This window comes from Sciurus vulgaris, assembly GCF_902686455.1.
Source record: "Sciurus vulgaris genome assembly, chromosome: 1".
Taxonomy (NCBI): Eukaryota; Metazoa; Chordata; class Mammalia; order Rodentia; family Sciuridae; genus Sciurus; species Sciurus vulgaris.
In genome coordinates, this window is record NC_136461.1 from 112,205,748 (window position 1) to 112,229,096 (window position 23,349).

Here is a 23,349-nt window from a genome sequence, read left to right on the forward strand (position 1 = left end):
CACTTTTGTGTTTCAAAGGAAATGTCAAGAAAGTTAAAAGAAAATGCACAGGATAGGAGGAGATTTTTGCAAATCATTGGACAATTTGGTTTTTTAATTATTGGTGTAAAACATAAAGAGAGTGAAAGTGAGACAGAGATATTTAAGTGATAACTCTATGCTTAACCTTTTGAGGATCTACCATACTGTTTTCCAAAGTGGTTGTACCATCTTACATTCCAACCAGCAGCGGTGGAAGGTTTCAAGTTCTCCATATCCTCACCAACACTTATTACCTGACTTTTTAATCCTTGCCCTCGTAGTGGGTGTGAAGTAGTATCTGGTAGTTCTTCAGATGATTAAACATAGAATTCCCACAAATAATTCCACTCCTAAGTATATACCCAAGATAAATGAAAACATATCCACACCAAAACTTCATGTTTATAGCAATATTATTTATTTTAGCCAAAATTCAGAAACAACCCAAATGTCCATAAACTGATAAATCAATAAATAAAATGTGGTATATCCCTGCAATGAAATCTTATTCAGTCACAGGAAAAAAACAAGTACTGATACACGCTGCAACCTGGATAAACCATAAAAACATTTTGCTAAGCAAAAGAAGCCAGTCACCAAATGTATATGCATATATGTGTGTATATGTATATATTATTTTAATATATATTTTAAATTATTATTTATATATATATATATATTTTATTTTTTTAGTTGTTGATGGACCTTTATTTTATTCATTTACTTACATTCGGTGCCGAGAATTGAACCTAGTGCCTTACACATGCCAGGCAAGCATTCCACCACTGAGCTATAACTCCAGCCCTTTGTTTTTTTTTAGTTGTTGGTGGACCTTTATTTTATTCTGTATACATATTGTGTGTGTGTGGAGGGGGTGTAGGTGTGTAAAATAGAAAGCCAATTAGTGGTTGTTTAGGACTGGGGTAATATGGGGTGACAAGGGGAATATTGTGATGATTACACATTTCTGCAAATGCACTAAAAAACCAGTGAGGTAGGGCTGGGGTTGTGGCTTAGTGGTAGAGCTCTTACCTGCCACATGTGAGGCATTGGGTTCGATCTTCAGTACCACATAAAAATAAATAAATATAAAATAAAGGTATTGTGTCCATCTACAACTAAAAAATATATATTAAAAAAATCCACTAATGAGTACACTTTTGAAGGGTGAATTGTATGGTGTATGAATTATATCTCGAGTTGCTACAAAAGAGTGATGTAATGTAACTGACTCTTAAATGTATTAAAAGATCTTCAATATCACTCAAAATAAAAGAAAGGCAAATTAAAACTATACTGGCTGGCATGATAAAACTTCCCACATGTGTTACAGGAACTAGGCGGCTATATGCCTAAAGGAGGTCAGCCGACCCTCCAGTACTCCACAGCCATTATCTCCTTTCCCCTGCCTACCAGACCATCCCACTCACAACTAGAAAGTTTGTAGCTTTGTTGCACCATGCATTTGGGCCCTCTTCAGCAGTGATGACGGCCTTTCTGTTCAGTGTCTGAGTGCTATGCAAATTGTGCACAGGGGTCCAGATGCATTTCATTTTGAGAATGTCAATGGATATATCAATTGCTGCTTTGGATTTCACTGATGGGTGGTGGTTGACCCAGTATGAAATGCAGCCAGTTCGACTGAAGAAATACCCTAATTTGTGGCTCTGTTATAATGGTGAAATCTACAACCACAAGACACTGCAACAATGATTTGAATTTGAATACCAGACAAAAGCGGATGGTGAGCTAATCCTTCATCTGTATGACAAAGGAGGAATTGAGCAAACCATTTGTATATTGGATGGGGCATTTGCTTTTATTTTACTGGACACTTCCAAAAAGAAAGTGTTCCTGGTCAGGGATAACTATGGAGTCAAGACCTTTGTTTAAAACTATGACAGAAGATGGATTTATGGCCATGTGTTCAGAAGCTAAAGGTCTTGTTACATTGAAACACTCCACAGCTCCTTTTTTAAAAAGTGGAGACTTTTCTTCTGGGACACCATAAAGTTTTGAATTTAAAAACAAATGGCAAAATTGTATGTGTTGCAGGGATGAGCCTCTACATGTCCTCTTTGTCAGTGTGGAGAAACTATTCCCAGCTTTTGAGATAGAAACTGTGAAGAGCAACCTCTGCATCCTTTTTGACAATGCTGTTAAGAAGCATTTGATGATGGACAAATGCCTTTTATCAGGTGGCTTGTACTCCAGTTTGGTTGCTGCCACCCTGCTGAAGCAACTGAAAGAGGCCCAAGTATAATATGTTCTCAGACAATTGCAATTGGTATGGAAGACAGTCCCAATTTCCTGGCTGCTAGAAAGGTGGTAAATCACATTAGAAGTGAATATCATGAAGTCCTTTTTAACTCTGAGGAGGGCATTTAGTCCCTGGATGAAGTCATATTTTCCTTGGAAATTTATGACATTACAAAGATATGAGCATCAGTAGGTATATATTTCATTTCCAAGTATATTTGGAAGAACATAGTGTGGTGGTCTTCTCTGGAGAGGGATCTGATGAACATATGCAGGGTTACATTTATTTCCACAAGGCTCCTTCTCCTGGAAAGGCCGAGGAGGAGAGTGAGAGGTTTCTGAAGGAACTCTGACATTCTCCACACACACTGGAGTCCTGCTGTCCACGGCCTTGAACTGAGAGTCCCACTTCTGGATCATGGCTTTTCTTCCTATTACTTGTCTCTGCCACCAGAAATGAGAATTCCAAAAAGTGGGATAGAGAAACATTTCCTGAGAGAGGTATTTCAGGACTCCAACCTGATACCTAAGGAGATTCTCTGGCGCCCAAAGAGGCCTTCAATGATGGGATAACCTCAGTTAAGAATTCCTGATTTAAGACTTTACAGGAATATGAACATCAGGTTGATGATGAGATGATGGCAACTGCAGCCCAAAAGTTCCCCTTCAACACTTCTGAACCTAAAGAAGGTTATTATTATTTTTTTTATTGTAAATAAATGGGATACATGTTGTTTCTCTGTTTGTACATGGCATAAAGGCATACCATTTGTGTAATCATAAATTTACATAGGGTAATGTTGTTTGATTCATTCGGTTATTTTTTCCCTTCCCCCCACCCCTCCCACCCCTCCCACCCCTCTTTTCCCTCTATACAGTCCTTCCTTCCTCCATTCTTGCCCCCCTCCCTAACCCTAACTCTAACCTTAACACTAACCCCTCCCTCCGCCCATTATGTGTCCTCATCCACTTATTAGCGAGATCATTCGACCTTTGGTTTCTTGAGATTGGCTTATCTCACTTAGCATGATATTCTCCAATTTCATCCATTTGCCTGCAAATGCCATAATTTTATCATTCTTTATAGCTGAGTAATATTCCATTGTGTATATATACCACAGTTTCTTTATCCACTCATCAATTGAAGGGCATCTAGGTTGGTTCCACAGTCTGGCTATTGTGAATTGAGCAGCTATGAACATTGATGTGGCTGTATCTCTGTAATATGCTGCTTTGAAGTCCTTTGGGTATAGGCCAAGGAGTGGGATAGCTGGGTCAAATGGAGGGTCCATTCCAAGTTTTCTAAGGAATCTCCACACTGCTTTCCAGAGTGGCGGCACTAATTTGCAGCCCCACCAGCAATGTATGAGTGTACCTTTTTCCCCACATCCTCGCCAACACCTGTTGTTGCTCGTATTCTTGATAATCGCAATTCTAATTGGGGTGAGATGGAATCTTAGGGTGGCTTGATTTGCATTTCTCTTATTACTAGAGATGTTGAACATTCTTTCCATATGTTTGTTGACTGCTTGTAGATTTCTTCTGTGAAGTGTCTATTCATTCCTTAGCCCTTTGTTGATTGGATTATTTGTATTCTTGTGTAGAATTTTTTGAGTTCTTTTAGATTCTGGAGATAGTGCTCTATCTGAATTATGATTGGCAAAGATTTTCTCCCACTCTGTAGGCTCTTTCTTCGCATTGCTGATAGTTTCCTTTGCTGAGAGAAAGCTTTTTTAGTTTGAATCTATCCCAGCTTATTGATTCTTGCTTTTATTTTCTGGTGCTATGGGGTCCTGTTGAGGAAGTCTGGTCCTAAGCTGATTGTGTTGACGATCTGGACCTACTTTTTCTTCTATAATCTGCAGGGTCTCTGGTCTGATTCCGAGGGTCCTTAATCCATTTTGAGTTTAGTTTCGTGCATGGGGAGAGATATGGGTTTAGTTTCATTCTGTTGCATATGGATTTCCACTTCTCCCAGCACATTTGTTGAAGAGGCTATCTTTTCTCCATTGCATCTTTTTGGCCCCTTTGTCTAGTATGAGAAAATTGTATTTATTTGGGTTTGTGTCCGTGTCCTCTATTCTGTACCATTGATCTACCTTTCTATTTTGGTACCCAATACATGCCGTTTTTGTTACTATTGCTTTGTAGTAGACTTGAAGATCTGGTATTGTGATACCCCCTGTTTCACTCTTCCTGCTAAGGATTGCTTTAGCTATTCTGGGTTTCTTATCCTTCCAGATGAATTTCATAACTGCTTGCTCTATTCTGTAAGGTATGTCATTTGGATTTTAATTGGAATTGCATTGAATCTGTATAGCACTTTAGGTAGTATGGCCATTTTGACAATATTAATTCTTCCTATCTAAGAACATGGGAGATCTTTCCATCTCTAAGGTTTCTTTAATTTCTTTCTTTAGCGTACTGTAGTTCTCATTGTAGAGGTCTTTCACCTCTTTTGTGAGATTGATTCCCAAGTATTTTATTTTTTTCGAGGCTATTGTGCATGGGGTAGTTTTCCTGATTATTCTTTCCAAAGATTCATCAGTTATGTATAAAAATGCATTAGATTTATGTGCATTGATCTTATATCCCGCTACTTTACTGAATTCACTTATGAGTTCTAAAAGTTTTCTGGAGGAATTTCCTGGTTCCTCTAAGTATATAATCATATCATCAGCAAATAGGGATAGTTTGAGTTCTTCTTTTCCTATTCGTATCCCTTTAATTTCTTTGGTCCGTCTAATTGCTCTGGCTAGCGTTTCAAGGACGATATTGAATAGAAGTGGTGAAAGAGGGCATCCCTGCCTTGTTCCAGTTTTTAGGGGGAATGCTTTCAGTTTTTCACCATTTAGAATGATATTAGCCATGGGCTTAGCATAAATGGCCTTACATGTTAAGAATGATCCACTATCCCTATTTTTTCTAGTGTTTGAGCATGAAGGGATGCTGTATTTTAGCAAATGCTTTTTCTGCATCTATTGAAATAATCATGTGATTCTTGACTTTAAGTCTATTGGATATGGTGAATTACGTTTATTGATTTCCTGAGTGGAACCACCTTGCATCCTCTGGAATGAAACCCACTTGATCATGGTGCACTATCTTTTAATAGTTTTTGTATGCGATTTGCTAAAATTTTGTTGAGAATTTTGTGTCAATGTTCATAAGGATATTGGTCTGAAATTTTCTTTCCTCAATGTGTCTCTGTCTGGTTTAGGTATCAGTGTGATATTGGCTTCATAGAATGGTTTGGGAGGGTTCCCTCCTCTTCTATTTTATGGAATACTTGAGAAGTATTGGAATGAGCTCTTCTGTAAGGTTTTGTAGAACGCGGCTGAGAACCCATTCTGGTCCCGGACTTTTCTTTGTTGGTAGGCTTTTGATGACCTCTTCTAGTTCATTACTTGAAATTGGTCTATTTAAAATTGTGTATGTCCTCCTCGTTCAGTTTAGGCCAATTCCATACGTCTCTAGAAACCTGTTGATGTCTTCGAAATTTTCTATTTTTTTGCAGTATAGATTTTCAAAATATCTTCTAACTATGTTTTGTATTTTACACTCGTGCTGTTGTGATTTTCCTTGTCATTCCGAATTTTAGTGATTTGGGTTTTTCTCTCGTCTTCTCTTTGTTAGTGTGGCTAAAGGTTTATCAATTTGTTTATTTTTTCAAAGAACCAACTATTTATTTTGTCAATTTTTTGTATTGTTTCTTTTGTTTCAATTTCATTGATTTCAAGCTCTGAGTTTAACTAGTTCCTGTCTTCTACTACTTTGGTGCTGTTCTGTTCTTCTTTTCTAGGGCTTTGAGCTATAGTGTTAGGTCGTTTATTTGTTGAGTTTTACTTCTTTTATTAAATGCGCTCCATGAAATAAATTTCCCTCCTACGTACTGCTTTCATAGTGTCCCAGAGATTTTGATCATGATGTTGCTTGTTCTCATTTAACTCTAAGAATTTTTTAATTTCCTTCCTAATATCTTCTGTTATCCATTCATCATATAATAGCATATCGTTTAATCTCCAGGTGCTGGAATAGTTTCTGTGTTTTACTCTTTCATTTATTTCTAACTTCAATCCATTCTGATTGATAGAATACAAGGTCGTGTCTCTATCCCTCTGTATTTGCTAACATTAGGTTTGTGGCATAATATATGGTCTATTTTAGAGAAGGATCCATGTGCTGCTTGAGAAGAAAGTGTATTTGCTCTTGGTTGGATTGGTATATTCTATAAATGTCCATTAAAGTCTAAATTATTGATTGTGTTATTAAGATCTATGGTTTCTTTGTTCAATTTTGTCTGGAAGATCTGTCCAGTGGTGAGAGTAGGTGTGTTAAAATCACCTAGTATTATTGTGTTATGTCTATTGGTTTCTGAAATTGAGAAGGATTTGTTTGACATACATGGATGAGCCACTGTTTGGGGCATAGATGTTTATGATTGTTATATCTTGCTGATTTATGCTTCCCTTAAGCAGTATGAAATGTCCTTCTTTATCCCTTATGACTAACTTTGGCTTGAAGTCCACACTATCTGAATGAGGATGGATACTCCAGCTTTTTTGCTGAGTCCATGTGCATGGTATGTTTTTCCCCATCCTTTCACCTTTAGTCTATGAGTATCTTTTTCTATGAGGTGAGTCTCTTGCAGGCAATATATTGTTGGATCTTTCTTTTTTAATCCAATCTGCAGTCTATGTCTTTTGATGATGAATTCAGGCCATTAACCATTCAGGGTTATTATTGAGATATGATTTGGTTTCCCAGTCGTTTGGTTCATTTTTTAAATTTTATTATTTATTTATTGACACACATGGTTCCTCCTTTATTTGACAATTCCTTTAGGATAATTCCTCCCTTTGCTGATTTGCTTCTTTGTTTTTCATCTCTTCCTCATGGAATATTTTGCTGAGAATGTTCTGTAATGCTAGCTTTCTTTTTGTAAATTCTTTTAGCTTTTGTTTATCATGGAAGGATTTTATTTCATCGTCAAATTTGAAGGTAAGTTTTGCTGGGTATAAGATTCTTGGTTGGCATCCATTTTCTTTCAGAGCTTGAAAAATGTTGTTCCAGGCCCTTCTTTTAGGGTCTGGATTTAAAAATCTGCTGATATCCATATTGGTTTCCCCCTGAATGTAATTTGGTTCTTTTCTCTTACAGCCTTTAAAAATTCTGTCTTTATTTTGTATGTTAGGTATTTTCATTATAATGTGCCTTGGTGTGGGTCTGTTGTAATTTTGTGTATTTGGAGTACTATAAGCCTCTTGAACTTGATTTTCCATTTCATTCTTCAGATTTGGGAAATTTTCTGATATCATTTTGTTGAATAGATTGTGCATTCCTTTGGTTTGTTCCTCTAAGCCTTCCTCAATCCCAGTAATTCTTAAATTTGGCCTTTTCATGATATCCCATAGTTCTTAGAGATTCTGTTCATGATCTTACCATCTTCTCTGTTTGTTCAACTTTGTTTTCAAGGTTAAACATTTTGTCTTCAATGTCTGAGGTCTGTCTTCCAGGTGTTCTATCCTATTGGATATGCTTTCTATGGAGTTTTTATTTTGGTTTATTGTGTCCTTCATTTCAAGGATTTCTGTTTGTTTTTTTTTTCAATATCTCTAACTCTTTATTGAAATGATCTTTTGCTTCCTGTATTTGCTTTTTTAACTGTCGACTGGTGTGATCATGCAATGCCTGCATTTGCTCTTTCATCTCATCATTCAGTGCGTGCATTTGCTCTTTCATCTCATCGTTTGCTTCCCTGATCATTTTAATTATGTACATTCTAAACTCCTTTTCTGTCATTTCTTCTGCCATGCTGTCATTGGGTTTTATTGATGTAACATCTAGATTTCTTTGGGGCATATTCTTCCCTTGTTTTCTCATGTTGTTCAGGTATCAGTGGACCGCTGAGATATTGCAGATTTCCTCTATTGACTTATAATGTCCCTGAAGATTTCTAGTATATCCCCTCTTAGCCTTTAGTAGGCTGAAGTCTTGGAGGAAGTTGATAGTGCGGTGCTCCAAAAGGAAGCTGCCTCTCTAGGGGTGGTGGCTTTCAGGTGGGGTATATTCCCTGCTAGTGGGCAGAGGTGTCTTCACTTGTTGACCAATGGTCATCCAAAGGGTAACTAGGCTGCGGGATGAGGCAAGGCCTGTTTGGGCATGTGTCTCTGGTTTTACCGTCCTTGTGGGAAAACCTCACCCGGCAGGGAAGACTCACCTGGTGGGGAGGTCTTGCTGGTCGGTTCCCCTCCTAGAGGTTCCCCTCAATCTACAACTACTGCCTGGGCTGGGTTGCTCTGCAACGTTCCCAGGGCCCCAGCCCTACCTCCTGGGCCTGGGAACCTCACCCTTCGCAGATGAGTCTCCTTAGGCTGCCTCTCCTCAGAGAATCTGCCCACAGTCCTGGAACCTTTGCTCCGCCCCTAAGCGTGTCTCTGTGCGGCTCTTCCACCAAGAAGACTCCTAGGTCCTGGGACCCTGCTCTGCACCTAATCACCTGGCTATGCGGCCCCTCCTCTGAGCAGCCACCTGGAGGCCCGTACAATCGCTCCGAGTCCCAAAGACCCGCCGCACACCTCTTCCTCCAGACAGCCACCCGGTGTTCCGGTGCGGTCACTAGGAGTCCAAGCAACTTACTGCGAGCCTCCTCCTCCCGCCAACCGCCCGTAGCCCTGGGCAGTCACTCCAAGTCCAAGTGACCCGCCCCGTTCCTCCTCCTCCTCCAGGTAGCCCCCCAGGTGTTCAGGAGCGTTCACTGTGAGTCACTCTGAGTCGCTCTGAGTCCACGTGACCCGCTGCACGCCTCCTCCGGGCAGCCGCCCGGAGCTCTGGTGCGGCCACTGGAGACCAATCGACCCACCGCGCTCCTCCTCCAGGCAGCCCCCCGGTGTTCAGGAGCGGTCGCTTTAAGTCCAAACAACTCACCACTCACCTCCTCCTCTGAGCAGCCGCCTGGAGCTCCAACGCAGTCACTGCGAGTCCAAGCGACCCGCCGCGCTCCTCCTCCTCCTCCTCCTTCTCCTCCTCCTCCTCCAGGCAGGCCCCGGTGTTCAGGAACGGTCCCTTTCAGTCCAAACAGCTCGCCACGCAACTCCTCCTCCGGCAACCACCCGTAGCTCTGGTATAGTCACTCCAAATCCAAGCAGCCACGCTCCTCCTCCTCCTCCTCAGGGCAGGCCCTGGCGTTCAGGAGTGGTCGCTCCGAGTCCAAACAGCTCTCCTCACAGCCCCTCCTCTGGGCCGCCGCCCGGAGCCCCAGTGGTTGCTCCGAGTCCCAGTGCTGTGCTGAGCGGCCTCCTCTCCAATGCTCCCAGTTGTCCGAGTTCACTGCTCCAGCAGGAGGAGGGGTGTCTCGCCCGGCAGCTCTACTTCACAAAGTTCCCTGCGTTCCAGGACTACTGCCCCATCCGGGACGCCTCCCCAACGGGAGAGACTCACCCGGCTGCTTTGAGTTGGTCCCAAGTCTCTCAATTTCTCCTCTTTTGAATCCTGAGTCCTGGAGCAACATGAAATGCAGCCACCCTCTAGTCCACCATCTTGAAACCAAGAAGGTTATTTTGTTTTTTGTTTTTTGTAAACAAATGGAATACATGTTGTTTCTCTGTTTGTACATGGCATAAAGGCATACCATTTGTGCAATCATAAATTTACATAGGGTAATGTTGTTTGATTCATTCTGTTATTTTTTCCCTTCCCCCCACCCCTCCCACCCCTCTTTACCCTCTATACAGTACTTCCTTCCTCCATACTTGCCCCCCTCCCTAACCCTAACTCTAACCCTAACACTAACCCTTCCCTCCCCCGCATTATGTGTCATCCTCCACTTATTAGCGATATCATTCGTCCTTTGGCTTTTTGAGATTGGCTTATCTCACTTAGCATGATATTCTCCAATTTCATCCATTTGCCTGCAAATGCCATAATTTTATCATTCTTTATGGCTGAGTAATATTCCATTGTATATATATACCACAGTTTCTTTATCCACTCATCAATTGAAGGGCATCTAGGTTGGTTCCACAGTCTGGCTATTGTGAATTGAGCAGCTATGAACATTGATGTGGCTGTATCTCTGTAATATGCTGCTTTGAAGTCCTTTGGGTATAGGCCAAGGAGTGGGATAGCTGGGTCAAATGGAGGGTCCATTCCAAGTTTTCTAAGGAATCTCCACACTGCTTTCCAGAGTGGCGGCACTAATTTGCAGCCCCACCAGCAATGTATGAGTGTACCTTTTTCCCCACATCCTCGCCAACACCTGTTGTTGCTCGTATTCTTGATAATCGCAATTCTAATTGGGGTGAGATGGAATCTTAGGGTGGCTTTGATTTGCATTTCTCTTATTACTAGAGATGTTGAACATTTTTCCATATGTTTGTTGACTGCTTGTAGATCTTCTTCTGTGAAGTGTCTATTCATTTCCTTAGCCCATTTGTTGATTGGATTATTTGTATTCTTGGTGTAGAATTTTTTGAGTTCTTTATAGATTCTGGAGATTAGTGCTCTATCTGAATTATGATTGGCAAAGATTTTCTCCCACTCTGTAGGCTCTTTCTTCGCATTGCTGATAGTTTCCTTTGCTGAGAGAAAGCTTTTTAGTTTGAATCTATCCCAGTTATTGATTCTTGCTTTTATTTCTTGTGCTATGGGAGTCCTGTTAAGGAAGTCTGGTCCTAAGCTGATGTGTTGAAGATCTGGACCTACTTTTTCTTCTATAATCTGCAGGGTCTCTGGTCTGATTCCGAGGTCCTTAATCCATTTTGAGTTTAGTTTCGTGCATGGTGAGAGATATGGGTTTAGTTTCATTCTGTTGCATATGGATTTCCAATTCTCCCAGCACCATTTGTTGAAGAGGCTATCTTTTCTCCATTGCATCTTTTTGGCCCCTTTGTCTAGTATGAGAAAATTGTATTTATTTGGGTTTGTGTCCGTGTCCTCTATTCTGTACCATTGATCTACCTTTCTATTTTGGTACCAATACCATGCCGTTTTTGTTACTATTGCTTTGCAGTAGACTTGAAGATCTGGTATTGTGATACCCCCTGTTTCACTCTTCCTGCTAAGGATTGCTTTAGCTATTCTGGGTTTCTTATCCTTCCAGATGAATTTCATAACTGCTTGCTCTATTTCTGTAAGGTACGTCATTGGGATTTTAATTGGATTTACATTGAATTTGTATAGCACTTTAGGTAGTATGGCCATTTTGACAATATTAATTCTTCCTATCCAAGAGCATGGGAGATCTTTCCATCTTCTAAAGTGTTCTTTATTTTCTTTCTTTAGTGTTGTATAGTTCTCATTGTAGAGGTCTTTCACCTCTTTTGTGAGATTGATTCCCAAGTATTTTATTTTTTTCGAGGCTATTGTGAATGGGGTAGTTTTCCTAATTTCTCTTTCTGAAGATTCATCACTTATGTATAAAAATGCGTTGGATTTATGGGCATTGATCTTGTAACCTGCTACTTTACTGAATTCACTTATGAGTTCTAAGAGTTTTCTGGTGGAATTTCCAGGTTCCTCTAAATATATAATCATATCATCAGCAAACAGGGATAGTTTGAGTTCTTCTTTTCCAATTCGTATCCCTTTAATTTCTTTGGTTTGTCTAATTGCTCTGGCCAGAGTCTCAAGAACGATGCTGAATAGAAGTGGTGAAAGAGGGCATCCCTGCCTTGTTCCAGTTTTTAGGGGGAGTGGTTTCAGTTTTTCACCATTTAGAATGATATTAGCCATGGGCTTAGCATAAATGGCCTTTACAATGTTAAGGAATGATCCCACTATCCCTATTTTTTCTAGTGTTTTGAGCATGAAGGGGTGCTGTATTTTATCAAATACTTTTTCTGCATCTATTGAAATAATCATGTGATTCTTGACTTTAAGTCTATTAATATGGTGAATTACGTTTATTGATTTCCTGATGTTGAACCAACCTTGCATCCCTGGGATGAAACCCACTTGATCATGGTGCACTATCTTTTTAATATGTTTTTGTATGCGATTTGCTAAAATTTTGTTGAGAATTTTTGTGTCAATGTTCATTAAGGATATTGGTCTGAAATTTTCTTTCCTCAATGTGTCTCTGTCTGGTTTAGGTATCAGTGTGATATTGGCTTCATAGAATGAGTTTGGGAGGGTTCCCTCCTCTTCTATTTTATGGAATACTTTGAGAAGTATTGGAATGAGCTCTTCTTTAAAGGTTTTGTAGAACTCGGCTGAGAACCCATCTGGTCCCGGACTTTTCTTTGTTGGTAGGCTTTTGATGACCTCTTCTATTTCATTACTTGAAATTGGTCTATTTAAATTGTGTATGTCCTCCTCGTTCAGTTTAGGCAATTCATACGTCTCTAGAAACCTGTTGATGTCTTCGAAATTTTCTATTTTTTTGCAGTATAGATTTTCAAAATACCTTCTAACTATGTTTTGTATTTCACTCGTGTCTGTTGTGATATTTCCTTGTTCATTCCGAATTTTAGTGATTTGGGTTTTCTCTCGTCTTCTCTTTGTTAGTGTGGCTAAAGGTTTATCAATTTTGTTTATTTTTTCAAAGAACCAACTATTTATTTTGTCAATTTTTTGTATTGTTTCTTTTGTTTCAATTTCATTGATTTCAGCTCTGAGTTTAACTATTTCCTGTCTTCTACTACTTTTGGTGCTGTTCTGTTCTTCTTTTTCTAGGGCTTTGAGCTATAGTGTTAGGTCGTTTATTTGTTGAGTTTTACTTCTTTTATTAAATGTGCTCCATGAAATAAATTTCCCTCTAAGTACTGCTTTCATAGTGTCCCAGAGAGTTTGATATGATGTTTCTTTGTTCTCATTTAACTCTAAGAATTTTTTAATTTCCTTCCTAATATCTTCTGTTATCCATTCATCATATAATAGCATATTGTTTAATCTCCAGATGTTGGAATAGTTTCTGTGTTTTACTCTTTCATTTATTTCTAACTTCAATCCATTCTGATCTGATAGAATACAAGGTAGTGTCTCTATCGTCTTGTATTTGCTAACATTAGGTTTGTGGCATAATATATGGTCTATTTTAGAGAAGGATCCATGTGCTGCTGAGAAGAAAGTGTATTTGCTCTTGGTTGGATGGTATATTCTATAAATGTCCGTTAAGTCTAAATTATTGATTGTGTTATTGAGATCTATGGTTTCTTTGTTCAATTTTTGTCTGGAAGATCTGTCCAGTAGTTAGAGAGGCGTGTTAAAATCACCTAGTATTATTGTGTTATGGTCTATTTGGTTTCTGAAATTGAGAAGGATTTGTTTGACATACATGGATGAGCCACTGTTTGGGGCATAGATGTTTATGATTGTTATATCTTGCTGATTTATGCTTCCCTTAAGCAGTATGAAATGACCTTCTTTATCCCTTCTGACTAACTTTGGCTTAAAGTCCACATTATCGGAAATGAGGATGGATACTCCAGATTTTTCCTGAGTCCATGTGCATGGTATGTTTTTCCCCATCCTTTCACCTTTAGTCTATGAGTATTTTTTTCTATGAGGTGAGTCTCTTGCAGGCAATATATTGTTGGATCTTTCTTTTTAGTCCAATCTGCCAGTCTATGTCTTTTGATTGATGAATTCAGGCCATTAACATTCAGGGTTATTATAGAGATATGATTTGGTTTCCCCGTCATTTGGTTCATTTTTTAAATTTTATTTGTTTATTTGTTTGACCCAACTTGTTTCCTCCTTTATTTGACAGTTCCTTTAGGATAATTCCTCCCTTTGCTGATTTGCTTCTTTGTTTTTCATCTCTTCCTCATGGAATATTTTGCTGAGAATGTTCTGTAAACTGGCTTTCTTTTTGTAAATTCTTTTAGCTTTTGTTTATCATGGAAGGATTTTATTTCATCATCAAATTTGAAGGTAAGTTTTGCTAGGTATAAGATTCTTGGTTGGCATCCATTTTCTTTCAGGGCTTGAAAAATGTTGTTCCAGGCCCTTCTAGTTTTTAGGGTCTGGATTTAAAAATCTGCTGATATCCATATTGGTTTCCCCCTGAATGTAATTTGGTTCTTTTCTCTTACAGCCTTTAAAATTCTGTCTTTATTTTGTATGTTAGGTATTTTCATTATAATGTGCCTTGGTGTGGGTCTGTTGTAATTTTGTGTATTTGGAGTCCTATAAGCCTCTTGAACTTGATTTTCTATTTCATTCTTCAGATTTGGGAAATTTTCTGATATTATTTCATTGAATAAATTGTTCATTCCTTTGGCTTGTTTCTCTAGGCCTTCCTCAATCCCAGTAATTCTTAAATTTGGCCTTTTCATGATATCCCATAGTTCTTGTAGATTCTGTTCATGATTTCTTACCATCTTCTCTGTTTGTTCAACTTTGTTTTCAAGGTTAAATATTTTGTCTTCAATGTCTGAGGTTCTGTCTTCCAAGTGTTCTATCCTACTGGATATGCTTTCTATGGAGTTCTTAATTTGGTTTATTGTTTCCTTCATGTCAAGGATTTCTGTTTGGTTTTTTTTCAATATCTCTAGCTCTTTATTGAAATGATCTTTTGCTTCCTGTATTTGCTTTTTTAACTGTCGATTGGTGCGATCATTCAATGCCTGCATTTACTCTTTCATCTCATCATTCAGTGCGTGCATTTGCTCTTTCATCTCATCGTTTGCTTCTCTGATCATTTTAATTATGTACATTCTGAACTCCTTTTCTGTCATTTCTTCTGCCATGCTGTCATTGGGTTTTATTGATGTAACATCTAGATTTGTTTGCAGCATTTTCTTTCCTTGTTTTCTCATATTGTTCAGGTATCAGTGGACCGCTGAGATATTGCAGATTTCCTCTATTGACTTACAATGTCCCTGAAGATTTCTATATATATCCCCCCTTAGCCTTCAGTAGGCTGAAGTCTTGGAGGAAGTTGATAATGCGCTGCTCCACAAGGAAGCTGCCTCTCTAGGAGTGGTGGCCTTCAGGTGGGGTATAATCCCTGCTAGTGGGCAGAGGTGCCTCCACTTGTTGACCAATGGTCATCCAAAGGGGACCTAGGCTGCGGGCTGAGGCAAGGCCTGTTTGGGCATGTGTCTGTGGTTTTATCGTCCTTGTGGGGAAACCTCACCCGGCAGGGAAGACTCACCCGGTGGGGAGGTCTCGCTGGTCAGTTCCCTCTTAGAGGTTCCCCTTGATTTACAGCTACCACCTGGGCTGGGCTGCCTTCCTCTGCAAAGTTCCCAGGGGCCCGGCCCTACCTCCTGGGCCTGGGAGCCTCACCCTTCGCAGATGAATCTCCTTAGGCTGCCCCTCCTCAGAGAATCTGCCCGCAGGTCTGGAACCTTCGCTCCGCCCTAAGCGTGTCTCTGTGAGTCTCTTCCACCAAGAAGCCTCCTAGATCCTGGGACCCTGCTCTGCACCTAATCGCCTGGCTATGCGGCCCCTCCTCTGAGCAGCCTCCTGGGGCCCCGTACAATCGCTCTGAGTCCCCGAGACCCGCCACACGCCTCTTCCTCCAGACAGCCACCCAGTATTCTGGTGGGGTCACTAGGAGTCCAAGAAACTCACTGCATGCCTCCTCCTCCCACCAACCACCCATAGCCCTGGGCAATCAATCACTCCGAGTCGAAGTGACCCTCCCCGTTTCTCCTCCTTCTCCAGATAACCCCCCGGGTGTTCAGGAGCAGTCGCTCTGAGTGGCTCTGAATCCATGTGACCTGCTGCACGCGTCCTCTGGGCAATCGCCCAGAGCTCTGGTGCGGCCACTCAAGACCAAGCGACCCACCATGCTTCCCCTCCAGGCAGCCCCCCTGTGTTCAGGAGCTGTCACTTTAAGTCCAAACAACTCACCACTCGCCTTCTCCTCTGAGCAGCCGCCTGGAGCGCTAATGCAGTCACTCCGAGTCCAAACGACCCACAGCACTCCTCCTCCTCCTCCTCCTACTCCTCCGGGCAGGCCCCGGTGTTCAGAAGTGGTCTGAGTCCAAACAGCTCTCGCCACGGAGCCCCTCCTCTGGCAACCGCCTGTAGCTCTGGTGTAGTCACTCTGAATCCAAGCGGCCTCGCTCCTCTTCCTCCTCCTCGTCCTCAGGGCAGTCCCCAGTGTTCAGAAGCAGTCGTTTTGAGTAAATAGCTCGCTGTGCAGCTTCTCCTCTGGCAACCGCCTGTAGCTCTGGTGCAGTCACTCCGAATCCAAGCGGCCACGCTCCTCCTCCTCCTCCTCAGGGTAGGTCCCGGTGTTCTGAGTCCACACAGCTCTCCTCGCCACTCCTCCCCTGGGCAGCCGCTGGAGCCCCAGTGGTTGCTCCGAGTCCCAGCGCTGTGCTGAGCAGCCTCTTTTATGGGGCTCCCAGTTGTCCGAGTTCACTGCTCCATGGGGGGAGGGGCGGCTCGCCAGCAGCTCTACTTCACAAAGTTCCCTGTGTTCCAGGACTACTGTCCCATCCGGGACGCCTCCCCAACGGGAGAGAGTCACCCGGCTGCTTTGAGTTGGTCCCAAGTGTCTCAATATCTCCTCTTTTGAATCCTGAGTCCTGGAGCAGCATGAAATGCAGCCACCATCTAGGCCGCCATCTTGAAAACCTCCAGAGTGCTTCTTTCTTTCCTGACCAGCTTGAAGTATTTTTGTAGACATTACTTCACTAGGCCCTCAGTTTCTCTACTGGCACAATTTTGTGTGCACGTCCTGGAGAGTATGCCTCAAAGACTTTAGCAGAAGTGCTGCATCTCCAGTTTTACAATTTCAACCAGCATCTCCGCCTCATGCTGGTGTGTCCCCCGGCGCCAGCGTCCTCGTGGCTGGCTGGGCCGCCCAGTCCTCTCCCGGACCAGCAGCTCAGTAGCTTAGAGCACCAGCTCTGAGCGTCCAGTGCGGGCAGCAGCCACTGCGGCAGAAGCAGCGGCGTGTGGAAGAAGGTTATTATTAACATTAAATCTTTGAATACCACTATCCAGCCTGGGCTGACAGGATGCCCAAGTGAATTAATGCCACTAACCCTTCTGCTCACACTTTGAGCCATTACAAATCAGCTGCCAAAGCATAGGCACTCTCCAAGCTATGGAGTGAAAAGTAAATGTTTCTTTTTGGAGTATAGGGGTATTGGGGACAGAAAGGGGAGCAGTGAGAGTCAAACACTCAGGCCTATTTGGGCAAGAAAAGAAAAACAAATGTCATATCTAAAAAAAAAAAGAAAAAAAAACTATACCAGTATAAGATGTTTTATCTATATTGTCAAAGATTATAAATTATTGGAGACAACACATTCTGTTAGCAAGGCTGTGAGGAAACAGGTGCTCTCAGTAGTTGTTTATGGGAATGTAAAATCATACAACAATTATGAAAAAAAATTTAGCTATATCTACTAAAACTACAAAGTTATTTATCTTTTGTCTCAACAAATGCACTTATGGGGATTTACCCTGATGATACACATTTTTATGAAAATAACTGCACACAAGTGTTATTGCTATATTATTACTGTAGCATAATTAATAACTTTTGAAAATTAATTAAAATTTTGAAAATTAATTAATCTATTTATTTATTTATGGTACTGTGCTTAACCACTGAACCACATCCCCAGTCTTTCTTATTTTTTATTTTGAGACAGGATTTCAGTAAGTTGCTTAGGGACTTGCTAATTTGCTGAGCCTCAACTCAAACTCACAATCCTCCTGCCTCAGCCTCCAAGTTGCTGGGATTACAGATGTGTGCCACTACATCCAGCATTAATAGTTATTAATAGTTGCGAAAATATTGGAAATAATTAAATATATGTAGAAGAGTGGTTATCCACAGACTAGAGTACAGTACTCCACAGTTGTAAAAATGAAAAATGATACCAGTTGGGCATGATATCACATGCCTGTAATCCTAGAAACTCAGGAGCCTGAGGCAGGAGGATCACAAGTTCAAGGCCAGCCTCAGCAATTTAGTGAAGACCTAAGCAATTTAGTGAGACTCTGTCTTAAAATAAAAAATAAAACAGACTGAGGCCAGGGGCAGTGGTGCACACCTGCAATTCCAGCTGCTTGGGAGGCCAAGGCAGGAAGATTGTGGGTTCAAAACCAGTCTCAGCAAAAGTGATGCTAAGCAACTCAGTGAGACCCTGTCTCTAAATAAAATACAAAATGGGGCTGGGGACGTGACTTAGTGTTTGAGTGCCCCTAAATTCAATCCCTGGTCCCTCCCCCACAAAAAAAAACAAAACTGGACTGGGTATGTAGCTAGATAGAGGGCCCCTGGGGTCAATCCCCAGTACCACAAAGTAATAATATAAAATAATGGTGATAATAATAATAATGCAGAAGTTATTTGTGAACATATTATTCCAGATTAGAAGGGATCCACAGAATTTTTTTTTTCTGGTACTAGGGATTGAACTCAAGGGCACTTTACCACTGAACTTCATTCCCAACCCTTTTTATTTTAATTTTAATTTTTTGAGACAGGATTTTGCTAAGTTATTGATCCAGGATATATTATTAAGTGAAAAAACAAAATGCAAAATGTATCTATAATACATCATCTTTGGTGTAAGAAAAAAAAGGAGAAAAGAAAAACTATTTACTTGTGAAAAAAGCACAGGAAGTATAAACTGGAAATGAATAAGATTTATTATCTACAGGATGAAGATAATTGGAATCAGGTAGAAAGGATGGTATGTGGGTGAAATGGAATGAAAGAATGACAGAGGAATGAAAGAATGACGGAGGAGGAGTGATATTTCTCTGATTATAACTTTTACAGCTCTGACTTAATATGTATGCTAATATATCACATGCTAAGAAATACATAAATGCAGTAAGAACAGATGGAAAATATCAACATTTCAACCATTTTCTACAAATAAATGAATTTGCTGCCTCTTCACTTTCAACCCTTTTTGCACCCTCAAGGTGAATATTAACCTCAGGATCTCGAAAATAGTCTTTAGCCACTTGCTTTGCAATGCCTGATTATGAGGTCTCTCTTTGCAGCATGCAATACCACCTACCTATTGTTTAATTTTAGCCCTTTTACTATAATCATCATTGAGATGGAGACCCATTTTAATAATCTTTTACATCTGTTCTGTCATCCCATATGTTTTTGTTTTTAAGAAACTCGGGTTAACAAAATAGCATCTTTAAAAAAAAAAATCCATCTGTTTATCAGAAATTTACAATGTCTGTTCATTTCATCTGCACAGGAACTCAGCAGGTGGCCATGAGAACCCAACATAAAAGGTGTTGAATGCAACTTCCCTGTTACTCCAGAATTGTGGTTAAGTTCAAAGGTGAAGACAAGGGTCAGTAAGTATTGGGTATATTCTGAAGAGTGGCAACAATAGGAACCAGAACTTCTCCCACTTCTTTTTTGATGTTCTTCTATGTTCTTCTTGTTTTTTCTTGTTTTCTTTATAAACATCTCCCACATCTTATAAAGAGTAGGCATAGTCAACCATATGTCCACCAACTCCCACTCCTCACCCCTCTACAGTACCTATAAAAAATGAACTGGGGACTAGGATGTAGCTCAGAGAGCCCTTGCATAACTATTTAGCATGCACAAGACCCTGGGTTCACCTCCCAGAACTGAAAAAAATAAACAAACAAACTGGCAGAGCAAATAGGAATAGTGATTAATGGCCTATGGAATATATAATATTAACTTTATCAGTTTCATAAGTGCTTCTTTTTTGGGGGGAGCAGGGGTACAGGCGATTGAACTCAGAGGCACTCGGTCACTGAGCCGAATCCCAGCCCTCATTTTTAAATTTTATTTAGAGACAGGATCTCATTGAATTGCTTAGTGCTTCACTTTTGCTGAGTCTGGCTTTGAACTCTCAATACTCCTGCCTCAGCCTCCTGCCTCATCATAAGTGCTTCTTAAATAAATCTTATCCTGGGCGGAGGTAACTGGGATTGAACACATGGGCACTCTACAATTGAGCTACATTCCTAGTCTTTTTTATTTTTTATTTATTTAAATTTTTTTTTAAATGGACAAAATACCTCTACTTTATTTATTATTCATTTCATGTGGGGCTGAGGATCGAACCCAGTGCCTCACACAGGCAAGGCAGGTGCTCTACCACTGAGCCACGATTCCAGCCCTTTATTTTTTTTTATTTTGAGATGGTCTCATGAGTTGTACAGGCTGGCCTCAAATTTGCAAACCTCCAAGTCACTGGAATTATAGGCATGTGTCACTGTATTTTGATGCTTCTTAAATAAATCTTCATGATTTTTTTTTCAACTCTAGACCCCTTTTTGGTGGTATTAGTCTTATTTTCAGTACTTTCAGTCCTCCTTCCTCAGCCTCCCAAGTCCCTGGGATTATAGACGTGCCACAGTGCCAGACTCCACACTGTTTTATCACACACACACACACACACACACACACACACACAAATAAACTTGCTTTATCCTATTTTATCTAGGAATATGACAAATCTGGAGTTATACCTGAGGAGGTAACTGCTGCTGGATAACAGTAAAGAGGTGTGTTTCACCATGGAAGATTCAAGCCTGTCTAGCAGTGTTGATGTGGACAAAGGCTTTGCCATTGCCTTTGTTGTTCTTCTGTTTCTATTCCTGATAGTGATGATTTTTCGTTGTGCCAAGTTGGTGAAGAATCCCTACGAGGCCAGCTCCACAACCACAGAATCATCTCTGAGCTGAAGTATGATAAAACTTGGGAGACTCCCCCTCATTAGAGATTTGAAATATTTTATATAGACTTTATGATCCAGACCTTGTATTATTTCACCTCTCCATTTCTCAGTCTTCTCACTCTTGCATTCCACAATGGGCATATAGAGTGAGTTGAGAATAATAAAAAGAGATGAAACACAAGCCAGTTTATATTGTTCCTCTTCAGGGAAATGATTACTAATGTGGAACAGAAACTGGTTGAATGTATTGGCTAGAATAAGACTTCAGTTGTCTAGGCTTTAATGTCCTAGGCAGGGTGGGATCGCACATGTCTGTAATCCCAGCAATTTGGGAGGCTAAGGCAGGGAGATCAAGACTAGCCTCAGCAACTTAGTGAGGCCCTAAAGAACTTAGTGAGATTCTGGATCAAAATAAAAAGGATTCGGGGGCTGGGGTTGTGGCTCAGTGATAGAGCACTTTCCTGGCATGTATGAGGCCCTGAATTCGATCCTCAGCACCACATAAAAATGAATGAATAAAAAATAAACTTAAAAAAAAAAGGATTGGGAATTTGGCTCAGTGTGTAAATCCCCCTGGGTTCAATCACCAGCACCCCCAACCCCAGAAAAAAGAAACAAAGAAAGAAAGAAAAAAATTAGAATGTAATGTCTTTGGGATGGGACAGTAGGCCATAATTTTGTGATGTAACATAATATCATTATGTTTTGTAAGACCCATCTAAAAGTAGAAGCTCATCTATAAGTAATAGACTCAAATGGTTGCTTTAGTTATATACACATGTAAGGTAAACAGGAACTGATTGTCTTAGAAGATTATAACAAGACTTTTTTGATGTGTGAGGTTTTGTAAAATATGTTGCTCTTTTGAAGTAGTCAAAACTCCGTGGTAGAGGAGAACCAATGCTTTGGGTGAATCCCATAATCTCTCTCAGCCAAAGATTTCTTGCTGCCTACACTCCAAAGTTTGAAGTTAAGGAAATTTGGTAGAGTGGGCTATGGGCCAACTGTCAGGGAAGTCAGCAAGGGAATCCACTAGAAAGAAAGAGGGCATCTAGGCTGCTTACCAAAGCTTAACAAAGGTTAGTCTGTAGAGGACTGGTTTTAGCACAGCAAGTACTGGAGAATTAAAGCCCTCATGTTCAGTCATGCTGGTCAAATATTCTAGGCAATAGTAAGGTATTATATGAGTATGAACTGATAATCATAACTTTAGACCTAAGTGTGGGGCATCATCTATGCTTATGCAGGGACTTGGACCAAAAATTAATCAGAGAAGGCATATATCCAATGAGACCAGGCTGGTCCCATTTTTAACAGCAATAGAGTGTAGTCAGTCTTCTGCATTCTACATCCTTGGATTCAGCAAACTACTCATCACAAATATTCAGGAAAAAAATTGTGTCCATACTGAATAAGTACAGATTTTTTTTCTTGCATTATCCCCTAAACAATATAGTGAGACAACTATTTGCATAGCACTTACATTATATTAGGTATTATAGATCATCTAAATATAAAGGAGGTTGAGTATAGGTTATATGCAAATACTATATCATTTTTTTAAAGTCGGTCCAGCTTTATTGAAATCTGTTATAGAAGACACAATTCAAATAAGAATCACAGTCTTTGGTTTTAAGGCCTGTGGAATCTGAGTTTTTTCACCACACAAGAATACAAAATATATTAGTTCAAACTACATTGTAAAAACAAATTCTAAAAATGAATAATGTGTCCTGATTGTTTGCAAATGGTTTCTTCTTAAGCACTTAACAACTGTTATAGCTCTTTAAAAAATTTAAAAAGTTTAGAATTTAATGAGAAAACCCAAGTTTATTGTAATGTGAAAGCTGTTCACATTCAGCCCCAACTTTCACAAACTACTGGAAGATACTTTGAAAAAAAATTCACATTTTTTACATATCAGGGAAAATTGTACTCACATATAATATTATAAATCACTTCTTGCCTTACAAATGCAAAATAAATTCTCTAGACTCCCCTGGCTTGAACTATAGTAAGCACAACTTGGGAAAAATAAAAAAGACTTCAGTTTGAGAAGTAGCTGAGATAGACACTTTCTTTAGGAAACCCTTCTCTGTTTTTGTGAAGCAGTCTCTCAGTCATCAAGCTCTTTTAAAAAAGAACCCATTCTATTCCCAGGACTACAATTAAAATGGAAAGAATAAATCTGATGGCCTTTACAGCAAACTTCATCATGTCAAGGCAATCCCTTAACACATGTCTCCTGATATTTCATTCCATTTCCTACTAATAGTGTCTTCCCCCACCCACTAGAATATGTGAGGCTTTCTGTATTGCAAACCCTTGCTTTGTTGTTGTTGTTAGCTTTAGGTAAAACATCTTTTGAAAAATGTATATAATTCTTCAAACCCTGCACCTACCTTTGTGCTGTGTAAGGAATGGTGGGACATGTCCCTGGGACCATCTCAGGTTTACT

General features: G+C 40.2%; 1 protein-coding gene and 1 pseudogene across 10 annotated transcripts in view; both read left to right on the forward strand.

The window, feature by feature from the left end:
- CTXND2 (cortexin domain containing 2) overlaps window positions 1-23,307 on the forward strand; it is a 33,624-nt gene extending 10,317 nt beyond the window's left edge. For 6 of the 9 annotated variants that reach the window (XM_079108126.1, XM_079108127.1, XM_079108128.1 and 3 more), the window contains 2 exons: window positions 19,425-19,527; window positions 20,658-23,307. In XM_079108126.1, coding sequence (XP_078964252.1) covers window positions 20,731-20,898 — 168 coding nt within the window. In that variant the 5' untranslated portion in view covers window positions 19,425-19,527; window positions 20,658-20,730 and the 3' untranslated portion in view covers window positions 20,899-23,307. The remainder of the gene's footprint in view (window positions 1-19,424; window positions 19,528-20,657) is intronic. The other 3 variants (XM_079108129.1, XM_079108124.1, XM_079108122.1) reach the window with 1 other exon arrangement.
- On the forward strand, window positions 1,524-17,276 carry LOC306665018 (asparagine synthetase [glutamine-hydrolyzing]-like; annotated as a pseudogene). Its single transcript has 2 exons — window positions 1,524-2,991; window positions 17,188-17,276. The product of its transcript is annotated as an asparagine synthetase [glutamine-hydrolyzing]-like (transcript).
- Window positions 23,308-23,349: the final 42 nt, after the last annotated feature.